This window comes from Canis lupus, chromosome 1 (assembly GCF_048164855.1).
Source record: "Canis lupus baileyi chromosome 1, mCanLup2.hap1, whole genome shotgun sequence".
NCBI classification, from domain to species: Eukaryota; Metazoa; Chordata; class Mammalia; order Carnivora; family Canidae; genus Canis; species Canis lupus.
The window spans coordinates 68666657-68679755 of NC_132838.1; the positions used below are offsets into that span (position 1 = coordinate 68666657).

General features: G+C 37.8%; 1 protein-coding gene across 3 annotated transcripts in view; it reads left to right on the forward strand.

Annotated features, from left to right (window-relative positions):
* Positions 1–13099, forward strand: part of LAMA2 (laminin subunit alpha 2) — a 583647-nt gene that overhangs the window by 256645 nt on the left and 313903 nt on the right. For all 3 annotated transcript variants that reach the window (XM_072833687.1, XM_072833697.1, XM_072833705.1), the window contains exons 11-12: positions 1364–1504; positions 3615–3788. In XM_072833687.1, coding sequence (XP_072689788.1) covers positions 1364–1504; positions 3615–3788 — 315 coding nt within the window. The remainder of the gene's footprint in view (positions 1–1363; positions 1505–3614; positions 3789–13099) is intronic.

Genomic DNA, 13099 nt, shown 5'->3' on the forward strand with positions numbered 1-13099 from the left:
CAATTATGGGGATTTTTGTCACACTCTTTTTCTATTTTTTCTCCTCCATTCTCAGATCTTATCAATCCTATCTTCTGCCCAATCTTGTTTTATTCAAAAAATAGTTTTATTAAACTATTTTGTAACTATTTTATTGACTATTTTATTATCTACTATGTGCACAGCAGTTTGCGGTGGAGGAAAAACACAGCCACCAAGAGATTCGTTTAAAATAATACAATTTTATTTGACTAGTGCTCAATGTTGTACCAGGAACCCCGCCATCTTCTGGTTCTAGAGAAATAAGACACGGCTTCTACCACCTCTGGAGGGATTATGGTATTTAACCGGAGAGAACAATCTCAAAAGATATAGCTGTGCCTTTTTGATGATTTTAATAAAACAATGTACAAAAGCCTATGGGAAGGCAGCTGAAAGAGAAGTTCCTTAAGGAGAAGGAAAGCTTCAGAATTAAGGTGATGAAGGAATCCAAGGGAGAGAAAGAATGTGGAGCAAATGCGGGTCTAGGGAATACTGAGAATCTGTTTCCTAGAAAGCCAAGAGCCTTCATTTGGAAGTGAATAGTTAAGATGAACTGTTCTTTAAATTGAGAGACTATGGCCTTCCCAGTTTTTCACCAGATAATCAGCTTTCTCTGGCCTGAGTCCATGATATAGGCCCATCTATAAACAAATAATTTTTCAGTGTATTGGGGCCAGGATTAATGATACCAATCTGGAGAGCCGTCACCGAACGAGATTTATTTTTCCCATATTATTCCTGTATGATTAACTGGCTACTCCGATGTACTAAAGAAAACCCTGTGAAAATTAACCAAGAAAAACTTTCCTCTTTTTCTGCTTAGTTGCACGGAGGAAATCTATGGGCCTTTGTTCCGGTTTCTCACCCTGTCAGGCCTCACTCTTGCCTCAAGTGTATGTATTTTTAATATGTAATGTGGAGAGTGTTTTGCCATCGGTATAATATCAACATGCTGCTATTCCTCCATGAGTTCAGTCTCTGATTTTATCATATATCATGTGTTCTGAGAGGAAGTGGTTCAACAACAGAGAACGGTGACCCTACCTGTGTCTGTTTCCCCCCGTGTCACTCCCTGCTGTACTGACTCTGGCACTTATGCTCGTGACATCCGTGAAGATCAAACCTTAGCTCTTGGGAGATTCGTGTCCAGTAACCTCTCCCATCGGGGTGGTTAGGAAGGATATAGCTTAACAAGGAACTTTTGAGCAGATTTTTCAAGATATCATTATTCTTTCAATATGGTTGGGGGGTAACTGAAGAATGGACAGTTTACATTTTCCTTGAACGGAACTAGACAGAGGCAGTTCTTCATCTTGAAGGGCATCTGTGTTTCTATTTATAGGAGAATGTGGAAGGTGGGGACTGCGGTCGCTGTAAAGCCGGCTTCTTCAATTTGCAAGAGGATAATCATAAAGGTTGTGACGAGTGTTTCTGTTCCGGGGTTTCAGACAGGTGTCAGAGCTCCTACTGGACCTACGGCCAGGTAAGCAATAGCCTTTTCATTCTGGGTGCTGCTCCACAGGCCTCCTTGCTGTTGTACCTTTTGCAAGAAATTTTTTTAAAAAATTGTTTTCTGGTCGTAATTTTTTACTTCACAGTTGTCATGAGGAAGTGATAGATTTTTCCTTTAAGTGCCATTTGTGTATCTCTGATCAAAGACTTTCGGGTTTTACTTGTAGCGGTGTGGAGCCTGGAATCCCTTAGAAATAGTAACATGGATCTCTTCAGGGTCCATGATTGCTGCGTGAGGCAGTAAAGGAATTAATGTAGTTACTGCCCCAGGGGCAGACGATTCAATCAAGAAAGCGTCAGATTGTGATATGAAGAATTATGTATTCCATTCGCCAATATTGTTGGTATACAAATTAAGAAAAGTTGCTCCCCGTTGCCTTTTCAACTCTGCACAGACGGTGGTTTGTGTCCTTTTGAGGAGGTGTGAGAGGAAAATGGGCCCCTCGGGGAATTTCAAGTAGCCTGTATGGCAGCTCTTAGGACTACAGAGGGGCAGGATCCAAGCTGGAGAAAGAGAAGCTCAGAAGGGAAGGAGAAACTCTCCCGTGCGAGGTCGGGAATGCCAAGTTGGATGGATGCTTGTACCTGGAGAGCCACAGCGGGGGTAGGGGGGGTAGCAGGGGAGTGATGTGACCCGAGTTGTGCTTTGCAAAGATGACTTCCTCAGTAAACTGCCTCCCAAATGCCCCTTCCACTTTAATTAGGTGAGTAACCCTTACCACAGCTACCAGATATTCTCTCCTGCCTGTAGTGCTTTGAAGTCAAGTCTGAAATACTCTGAGGAGTTTCTGACCATGCTCTCATGTCTGAGTTGTACGCTGTCGAATGCATTGCTTCCGGAGCAGATTGCAAAGAACCCGGAGCTTCTGTCTGTAGAGTCTCACCCCACCCTGGGAGCTTCGTGGTAACCAGAGGGGCACTTAGCCTTGGTTTTCAGCAGTTCAGTCCCTTGGTGTTTGCGTTTCAGTAAGCCTTCTGGAAAGAACGTCTTCTGAATCTCTCTGCGCTGCCTTGGAATACCTGAAGAGGAGAGAAGGAAGTAACATGTATCTTAGGGTCTCGCTAGCCGATATGTTTATTGGGTATTTCTCTTTTGACCAAGGCAGTCCCAGCTTTGGGACTTGGAGAATCAAATGACCTCCACATGAAAAAGAATTTTTTTTAAGTGTGCCATCTACATATTATCACAGTCACTATTTTGCTCCCCATCACCTACAACACCAAGGCACCCGCGCACATCTACGCGGGCCCCGCGTAGCCACAAACCTCAGTACATTGTGTTTTGTCCCAACTAGGTAGGACAGTCTGAATTAGAATTGTAGCTGTCTGCCTTCCCCTGGCAAGAGAGTAAAGATGAAAGAGCAAATCACGTTTCCTAATGTTTCCTTTAAGGCTCCTACCTTTTCTGGGCAGAGGATCTAGGCTGTGAATTCCGACAGCACTTCGGACCCCAGGGGAAGGACTAGGTATAGCATTGTGAGCTGTGGCCATAGCAACAGTCTGGTGGATTCAAATGTCCCTAAGCCTCAAACCTGAAATTTAATTATATGAGAAGGGTGGAAATACTGAATGAAAAGCTACCTTTCAGGCAGTTGCATATCTTATTTCTTTTCTTCCTCTGTTTTACAAACATATATGGAAAACCTTTTGAGATTATTTTTCCCATAAGTAACAGGAAATTAGTAGTGGAATGAAAAATACATAATATAGAGCTCAACTATCTGATAATTTATGTAACATCATAATCATTGTGTAACTGGGAACAAATTTCTGTTTTTAAGAAAGAAGTATTTGGGGTCTGAAAAAGCATTAGATCAATTAAAACAGATTATCACATTTTACAATCCAAGCTCCTAGATTCAGCAAGAAAACAATGAGAATCTATAATGAGTACACACGATGTACATTTATTTCACATTCTCCATAGCTCTCCTATTTTTCTAAACTTTTATTGTCTTGGGTTTTTTTTTTTTTTTTAATTTCCAAAAAATGGACACCATATGTCCTATGAAAGAGAAAGAAGTCGAGGTGGTTTTTGGTTTTGTTTTTCCCAAGTGAGACGATTGTGTGTTTTCTTGAAGATACAAGACATGCGTGGCTGGTACCTGACTGACATCTCTGGCCGCATTCGAGTGGCTCCGCAGCAGGATGACGTGGACCCACCTCAGCAGATCAGCGTTAGCAGTCTGGAGGCCCACCGTGCCCTGGCACAGGGCTACTACTGGAGCGCCCCAGCCCCGTACCTGGGGAACAAAGTAAGTCCATATGGTGCTGGCTTCTTGCTACTTTGCTTTAGCCGATCAATAACGAGAACGGGTTTTGATAAGTATTTTTTTAAAGAAAGCTCAGAACAAATTCATGACACGGTGAGTTGCCAGATGCAACTGAGTCGGCTTACGTTGGATATTTCTCCTAGGTCCTGTGGGGGAAGTATGTATACCAAAAGTAATGAGCTCCAGCATCCTGCATATATAGTTGGTGTTCTATGCTAACTTTTTTTTTTTTTTTTGGCAATTTCCAAGTCATTTTTATGATAATTCTTTCTATGAATGAATGAACTAATGAAGGTTCTGGGATATTATTGCAAAACCTCAAAGATAGTTTTGTGAAACAAATTATGAATATTGCAAGAATATTTGTTCTTGAAATAGCTGTTTTTCTAGAGTTGTCTGCGGTAGGATACTTACTGAATTTTTCCTCATCCTTTTCTATTTCATTTCAAAGCTGATCTTTAAGACAGCTAGTTTTTCTACCTTGTATGAATGTTAATTGGAAATGAGATTTATTATATAACTAACTTACTTCTTGCCATGAAGCTTATGTAAACAACATACTTCCTGGTGCTCAAGAAGAAAACTTACCCTGGAAGAAATGCCAGATTGAAAGCACATTTGTTTTAAAGCCCACTCATACGTATAGAAAAACATACACAGATAAACAAATGTAGCAGCCTCAGAAATGCAAGTGGTTTTTGTTGTTTTATTTTGTGGATTAACTCTATCTAGATGAGGGCCATGGCTTTTATCATTTTATCTTATTTTGCCTAAGAATTTAAAAAACTTATTTTGGAATTTCAAAAGAATTCGGAAAAATTTGGAAATGAAATTTGATATAGTAATTCTAAATGGTCTGCTCGTCCTGCGAAAGTTAGTACCTTATCAGCTGATACTTAAATTACCTAATCACACCAGAAAGTGCAATGGTCACAGAAAAATCCCTTACAAATTGATGCTATGTAAGCCTCTAAGTTTTCACCTATAAGAATGTAGTATTGCTTTTGAAGAAATCTTCATTGATTAAACAAACAAAATATATTTATTGTTAGTAGTTCTCTTATGTGGCGTGTGAGTATCAAGAAAAACTTAGTAGTTCACATCTTATTCAGTGAATGGGAACTGGTGGTTTTAGCTGATTAAGAAAAAATATATATAACTAGTGGCTAGTTTCTTATTTTTAGCAGACTTCTAAAATCTATTATGAAAAATGTGTTAATGAATAAAATACGGTTTTCAGTGAACATGTACTTTAAAAGAGACAGTGTATTTTGCATAAAATTCTACAGCTGTAATAAAAATCCAATTAAACTTGTGTTTGTGAGGCCTTTTTACAACAAGAAGTCATTCTATCCTGTTCTATTTTGGAACCTCTTGTATTCCCAACAAGAATAAAATAGCACATAAGACCTGAATACCTACGGCTTAAAATTGCCCCCCGAAAGATAAATATATAAACTCTCAAATTGTTTGCCTCTGCTCTGAGGAATTCAGAGAAGAGCCTTGGGTCAAAATTGGATGAGTTTCAGAGGTTGGACTTTTCTTACAGTGGCAAAATTTATTTAAGAAGAGCTTAGAATAGAATATTCTTTACCGCCTTTTCCATATTTTTTCTTTGGTCATATGCTTTTTCTTTCTGTTGGCTGAAAATCAAACTGACATAAGGAAAGCAAGCAAATGGGATATTAAATAGCACCAGAGCAAAGAATTTGGACATCCTGTTCATAGTTGTTGGTGCCCAAAGATAACTTCCTTTATCCTGGCTGAACTGTTTCTTATAACCTCCCACAAGGAAGCACTTCATATTCCCCCACAGATCATTTTCACATCAAAAAGCTGTGCTTGCCCAGGCTTCACTTTCCACTCCGTGAACCAAGTAATGGTAACAGGGTGTGCAAATTGTTTGAATATGGAAGACATTTTTTAATGTAATGTGGAAGCCCTTGGTGGTTTACTGTCAGATATCTCAGTATGAATGAAACAATTTGCCTTAATAACTGAACCATATAAATTTTTGATACTACAATAATACTGCGCGCTCTCACAAATTACCACAGTACATCTTAACTGCCATGTCACATCACGTAAATTATAGTCATGATGACATGCTTAGCTTGGTTGATTTAATATCCTGCTAAGGAAATGGAAAATTGTAGGGCCTTGTTTGTAAATTCAATAAAGCCACTTTTCTAAATAGTCGAGGCTAAATTCTTTACCAGTAATTGCTGTTCAAATCAGAGCCATTGCCAGAATCTGACAGAAATAGTATATCAAGAAACTAGTGCATCTGCTTAGATACAGAATTTCATTTACATCCATGACCAGGAGGCAGCGGGTATATCATCCCTCCTCCGCTTTTTTAGTGTTAATTCCTAAGTCAAAAAAATATTTATGGGATGCTATTAGCTTCGCTAAATATTTGTATAACCAATTTTCAAACATTTTCCAAATCACTTGGTTGTAAGGCTACTTACAACAGAAGGAAGATGTGCCGTGCATATTCTTTGATAATGAAGATGCCACATGCCACTCTTCCTTTTTTTAGGAACCTGACTCCAAATAATGAAACTGCTTCCACACGGGAGGCACTTTGCCGACAAAGAGGTGCACCCGATTGTGATAAAACTCAAGCACACTAGCCAATTTAGCTGAATATTTCTGATCCTAAGAAACATTTTTATGGACTGCAGAGCCCCTTTGGAGTCATGAGGTACACGTAACTGAATGTGTATTGGGCAGGGTATGGGAAGGCAGTCAATGAGGCCTGGAAAAACTTAGCACATTATTATACGGCCCATCTAAACATCTCCACAATCTCAGTTATGAGTTAATTCCTCAATAACAATCTTGAAAATATTTTTTCTCACATGTGAGTGAATATTTAGCACAATTGGCACAATCAAGTGTTAATTCCCCCTCACCCCTTGCTCTAGAGAGTCAAAGAGGATTAAGTCGGGCACCCACAGGGTTGTACTAGGCAGCATTTCATTTTCAAAATGCTTGGCAAATGTTAATGCTTGGTTGTAGGGCATTGGTTTAAGCCTGGAACTAGACAGGGGTGGAAAGAGCTAGAAGGACTGCATCCTGCTGGTTTGCTACAGGCTACAGCTATTCAGAAACAGTTTGGGTATTTCAGAGTTGGAATAATTTACTGCTTTAGTAAACTAAGTGCTATTGGAACATGGAAATAGTCATTTACGTAAAGTTACCCTAGTGGTCTGAAATAGTTAGTGCAGCTTCCAAAAACAATTCTCTCCGCATCTGTAAAGTTCCCCGAGAATCTGGCTTGGCCTGTCTGCTCTTCCCACATTACCATTAAGGTTTACAATCCTGTCTCTGAGCATTATTAAATTAATCTTATGTGATTTGTTCTTTACAGAACAATGCTTATTTTCTACAACACTACGTTGCCTTTTTGTTTCCAGCTTAGAGAAGCTTTTTTTTTTTTTTTGTTTAGAGAAGCTTTTAAATTGCTTCATGTGTGTGCCAAGAATACCTATAGCCTAGCTTAAGATGCACATTATGAGTCTGCTGACAAAATAGCATCTGGCTTCCAAAAGTAAGCTCTGGTACTTCTTTGTTGTGCTTGCTTGACTTCCAGTTCTGTCTCTCAGATCTCAAATCTGTGGATTTGAAGGAGATTGATGCTTGAGATTCAGAGGACAGGGTCGTTCTTGTCACTTAAAAGGAGCTCAACGAACACTTTGTGATTAATGCTACATGCTTAACAACAACAAAAGTAGTTTTGCTTAGTTTGTTCAGAAATGACTCTTGACTTAGGACTTATGTCAGGTTGAGAAATGACTTCAGACCTGGTTAAAAAAAATTAAAAACGAATAAGCAGGATCCAATCTCCTTTAAAAGCGTAATGTGTATTTATGACTTCTAATTATTCAAAAGCAAAGGTCAGACCTGATCCTGCATCCTTAACTTCCTCCAGTTCAAGCCTTGGATTAAATGGATTAATTAAGAAGGTATTGTGTAGTGGAGATGGCATGGCCAAAAAGGTAAATAGGACAAATTGACTGTGATTGAATTTTTATTTCATAAATCAGATCTCATTAAGAATAAATTGGTAATAGAGTAGTATCTAGAAGACTTGCTGCCTACAACCAACCAAATGCATTGTTAGAGGTACATGAAAAAATATATTTATTAAAAAACAAAAACAAAAAAAGTCGAGAAGTTACTTGTTGCCTATGGTGATGGTAAAGTCAACTATGCAAAATTATCCCACCTACAAGGACTCAAGATCAAACGTATTTATCTCTCAAACTTATCTAGCCTTATCATAATAGTATCTTGATATTTTTCCTAAATAAATATATAGAGCACTAATTCTAACATTACAAATTATTACATAAAAAAGCATTTTAATATTCATATGCATCATTCTGTTTGCAGCACCTTATAATGAAGTACAATGGGGACAAAGATCAGTTTTTTACAGTTGAGCAACTAAACACGAATCAAGTAGGGGAGGATTCAGTTTAATAGCAATTGGTGGGAACAATTAAGGAGTTGACTTAACAGTAATATCAATCTCAGTTAACTTTGGGTTATGGTTACCAACAGAAGTAATCAATGGCTACATTGGTAGGAGTTTACTGATCAGGTGCAGGGACGTAATAGTTATATAGATTCTGTACAAAACATATCCCCTAAATACTCAACTTATGAATATATGTTTTCAATTATGTTAAGATACATGACTAAGGTTATCAGCTGATAAGCCAAGATATCCCAGTTAGTAAAACAGCCAGGACTGGAATCCAGATGTGTCTAGCCCTTTTCTACTAGTTATTTTTCCATTCAGTTATGTTCATTAGTACTTGTAAGGCATTTGGCTTTGGAATAGAAATGCTTGAGCAGCTTATCCAAAGGAAAGCATAAGAAAGGAAACAATACAGATATGAAATTTAAGAAATGCAAATTAATGAAATAGAAAACAAATATCAATAGAGAGGCCACAAGCCAAAAAAACTTACTTAAAAGATTGTATTTATTTATTCATGAGAGTCCCAGAGAGAGAGGCAGAGACACAGGCAGAGGGAGAATCAGGCTCCATGCAGGAAGCCCGATGTGGGACTTGATCCCAGGACCTCGGGATCTGACCTGAGCCGAGGGCAGATGCTCACCCACTGAGTCACCCAGGTGCCCCACTTTTAAAAGAATTGCAAAGCTCTAGAAAGACTAATAGAAAAAAAAAGTGGGTAAAGAGACACATAAATGATAGAAATGTAAATATGGACATAACTAAAATTACTTCAGAAAATTTTATAAAAAGAAAATCATGCTGAAGGTGAGGAAAGTCAGGACCCAGGGGATGAAGCCATTTTCCTGTAGTCATATGGTTAGAAGTGGTCTATGCACATGCTTGGCCACTTGTCCCATTAGGGGGGCCAGGGCACCTTTAGGAAACTGATCAGATCTGAAAGAGGCTGGGACGCCTGGGGCCTCAGCGATTGAGCATCTGCTTTGGCTCAGGGCACCGTCCTGGAGCGCAGGAGGGCAGGATCGAGTCCCACATCAGGCTGCCTCGAGGAGCCTTCTTCTCCCTCTGCCTGTGTCTCTGCCTCTCTCTCTCTATGTCTCTCGTGAGTAAATAAATAAAATTCTTTAAAAAAAAATCCTGAAGAAGCTGCAAGAATAGAAAAAAAAAAAGAAATCATTAAAACTTTGCACACAATAAATTTAATTACTCATAAAAATAAGTATATTTCTAGAATAATAAAAATTAATAACCCTGATTCCAAGGGAAAACCCCTGAAAGTCATATGAACATTAAAACAATAGAATCAGTAGTCAAGAAAATCTTCCCAGTAAGATGCCACCAGGTCTGTTTTGTTTACAAGTGATTTCAATCACTATTCAAACTTAAAGAATCTTTTCTAGAGAACAGAATCATGGGGATTACTCCATAATTAATTTTATGTGACTCGGTGGGCTTGATATCAAACCTTCGAGGGAGATATAAAAAGGAAATCCCTATCCAAAGTCACTCATGCAAATAGATTCTAAACAAAGCATAAACAATCTGAATTTGTAATATATAAAAATGGCAAAACAAAATGGGCCAACTTGCTCCTATCATTAGAGTTCAGGTTGGTTTAATTCATAAAATCAGCTTAAGTAATTGGCCATATTGACTGACTAAAAAAGAGAGAAGGGATCCCTGGGTGGCGCAGCAGTTTGGTGCCTGCCTTTGGCCCAGGGCGCGATCCTGGAGACCCGGGATCGAATCCCACATCAGGCTCCCGGTGCATGGAGCCTGCTTCGCCCTCTGCCTATGTCTCTGCCTCTCTCTCTCTCTCTGTGACTATCATAAAAAAAAAAAATAAAAAAAAAAAATAATTACTGTAAAAAAAAAAAAATAAAAAAAAAATAAAATAAAAAAGAGAGAAAAATAAAATGATCTCCATGGATGCAGAAAAAGAAATAGGCAAAATTAATGATTCATGATGTTTTAAAAAATTTGCAAACTAAGATAGGAAAGGTACCTCTTTAGCTGATCAAGAGTGTCTCCACAAAGAGGAATAGCAAATACTTAATATAAAACATTGAAAGACTACTTTAAGGTTATGAGACAGTTTTCACTATGATCACTTTTATGTAATATTGTACTAGAAGATCTAGACACTGCAATATGATAGGAAATAAAAGATAGAGAGATTGGAAGGTAAGGAAAACCCCCCACACTTGTAAATGGTAGAAGTATCTGCTTTACAAACTCAAAAGATGAAATATTAATAAGCAAATCAAAAGGGGAACCGTATACAAAATTAATTTATGAAAATCAATTATATATTTCTTTATATCAGCAAAGATCAGTTAAAAATACTTTTTAAAAAAATATTTCATTTATTCATTTGAGGTAGACTGAGGGTAAAAGAAAGCACGAACCAAGGGGCAGAGGGAGAGGGAGAAGCAGACTTCTCACCAATCAGGGAGCCCAATGCAAGACTCAATCCCAGGACCCTGGCTTCATGACCTGAGTGGAAGGCAGACACTTAACCGACTGAGACTCCAGGGGCCCCAGAATACTTTTAAAATTAGTCCTTTACAATAGCAGTAAATATTAAAAATACCAGTGATTAAATTTATATGGAAAAAGCAAAGGACCAAGAATAAGCCGAGGAAATTTAAAACAAAAACTGGAGAGTTTTTAATCAAAACTTTTCTGATATAAACACAACTTATTTTAAAAATATATAATAATTAAGACACAAGGCTATGGGTGTGAAAAAAGATAAAAATACAAAATACAAAAAGTGGAACTGAGAGAGATGCCTGAGTGCCTCAGTCCGTTAAGCATGGGACTTAATTTTGGTTCAAATCATGATCTCAGGGTTGAGGGATTGAGCCCTGTGTTTGGCTTGGCGCCTAGTGGGGAGTCTTCTTGAGGAATCTCCCTCCTTTTCTCCATTTGCCTCTCCCTTTGCTTGCACCCTCTCTCTCTTTCTCTCTATCTCAAATAAATAAATAAATCTTTTAGAAAACAAACTGAGAAAACAGCCCAGAAATACCCTATGGATACTTGATTTTTAACAAAATAGACTTTGCAGATAATAATAATAGGATAGACCATGTAGTAAATGCTCCTCATACATTGATTATCTAAAGACAGAGAGGAAAAAAAAAATCTCTGCATCCCTATCTCACATTATACATAAAAATAAATTCTGGTTGAAGTAAAGACTATAATTTCAAAAACCATTCTTAGAAAAGCTTATAAAAACTAATACATTGGAATTTTTGCTTCTGATAATAATTGAATGATAGAATCTCAATTTACCCACCTGCTTTTTTTTTTTTTTTTACCCAACTGCTTTAAATAAGAAAACTTGGGAAAAAGTACGAAACAATTTTTAGACACTAGACAACAAATAGTATAGGGTCTGTGATCCCTGAGAAAAGAGAAACAAAATAAAGTGAAGCTTACGACTGTCCCGGATTATTGCCTGGGTTCAGTTCCAAGTGGATGGAGGATAAACATCAGGTCTGAAAGATGGAGATTGAAGGTCAAGGAAGCTAGAAATTGTGGGACAGGATATCAGAGAAGAGGGATATGGGGCAAGAGAGGGAGAGAGAAAGCGAGACAGAGAGAGAGAGACAGAGACAGAGATCTGTAAAGGTATAAGGGAGACCTCCAGCCTGGCTGAGTATTGAGTTGGATGGGAGAAGACCACCTAAGGCTGGTGAAAGAAAAACCAATATGTAGCAAGAGAAACAATTCCTGGAACTAACACAAAGCTGGTAAAAGTTCATTTTCCCACCACCTAACATGGAACATCTTCATAAAAGGGAGGACGTCAGATAAAGTACTCAGAGAGTATTGTCTCAGTAGAGGGGTTAAATTAGCCTGAGATCACAGGAGGCTCTAAATTCACCCTAACGAATCTTAAAAGCAAACTTTAAAAGAAATCAACTTGTTCCAAGTGAATTAACAGCATGCCAGAACAAAGTCCAAAACTGATTAATTACAACAAAATCCAACACCCAAAAATGTAAAATTCAGCATGTCTGGCATCAGATCAAAAATTACTGGGTCTATAAACAAGCCTGGGCATATGAACCGTAACCAGGAGGAAAATCAGTTCATGAAAACGGACTGAAAAATGGTAAGGAAATCATGCCAACGTATATCTAAATTGAAAAAGAAAGAAAAAGAAAGAAAAGAAAAGAAGAAAAGAAAGAAAAAGAAAAGAAAAGAGAAAGAAAAGAAAAGAGAAGAAAAGAAAAGAATAGAAAAGAAAAAAAGAGGGAGACCAAGAGAAAATCTTAAAAGCAGCCAGAGGAAAAAAGGTACAACATGTACAGAAGAACAGAGATAAGAAAGAAGATTCTTGTCAGACATGATGTGAACTAGAATATAGTACACAGATATTTTAAAATATCCGAGGGTAAAGAAACAACAACATACAAAAAAAGTTAGTCCAAAATTCTTTAGCAGGCCAAAATATTCTTGAAAAAGGAAGGCAAACAAAGAGTTTTTCAGAGAAATAAAAGCTGAACTACTTTTTCAAAAACAAATCTGCGCTGGGAGAAATGTAGAAAGTTCTTCTGGTGAAAGGAATGTGATGCCAGATGGGAATTTGTCCCTACAAAACAAAATTAAGAGTATCTAAAACAGTATAAAATAATGTTTTGATTGCCACCTAACACAGGACCTCAGGCTAGTCATCCCTTTAGCTGTAGGCTTAACACAGTGGCTACTGAATAATAACAAGACGCACAGACTTGAAATAGAATTTCAAGTACTCTTTGTATACAATTTTCTTTGAAATTATAAA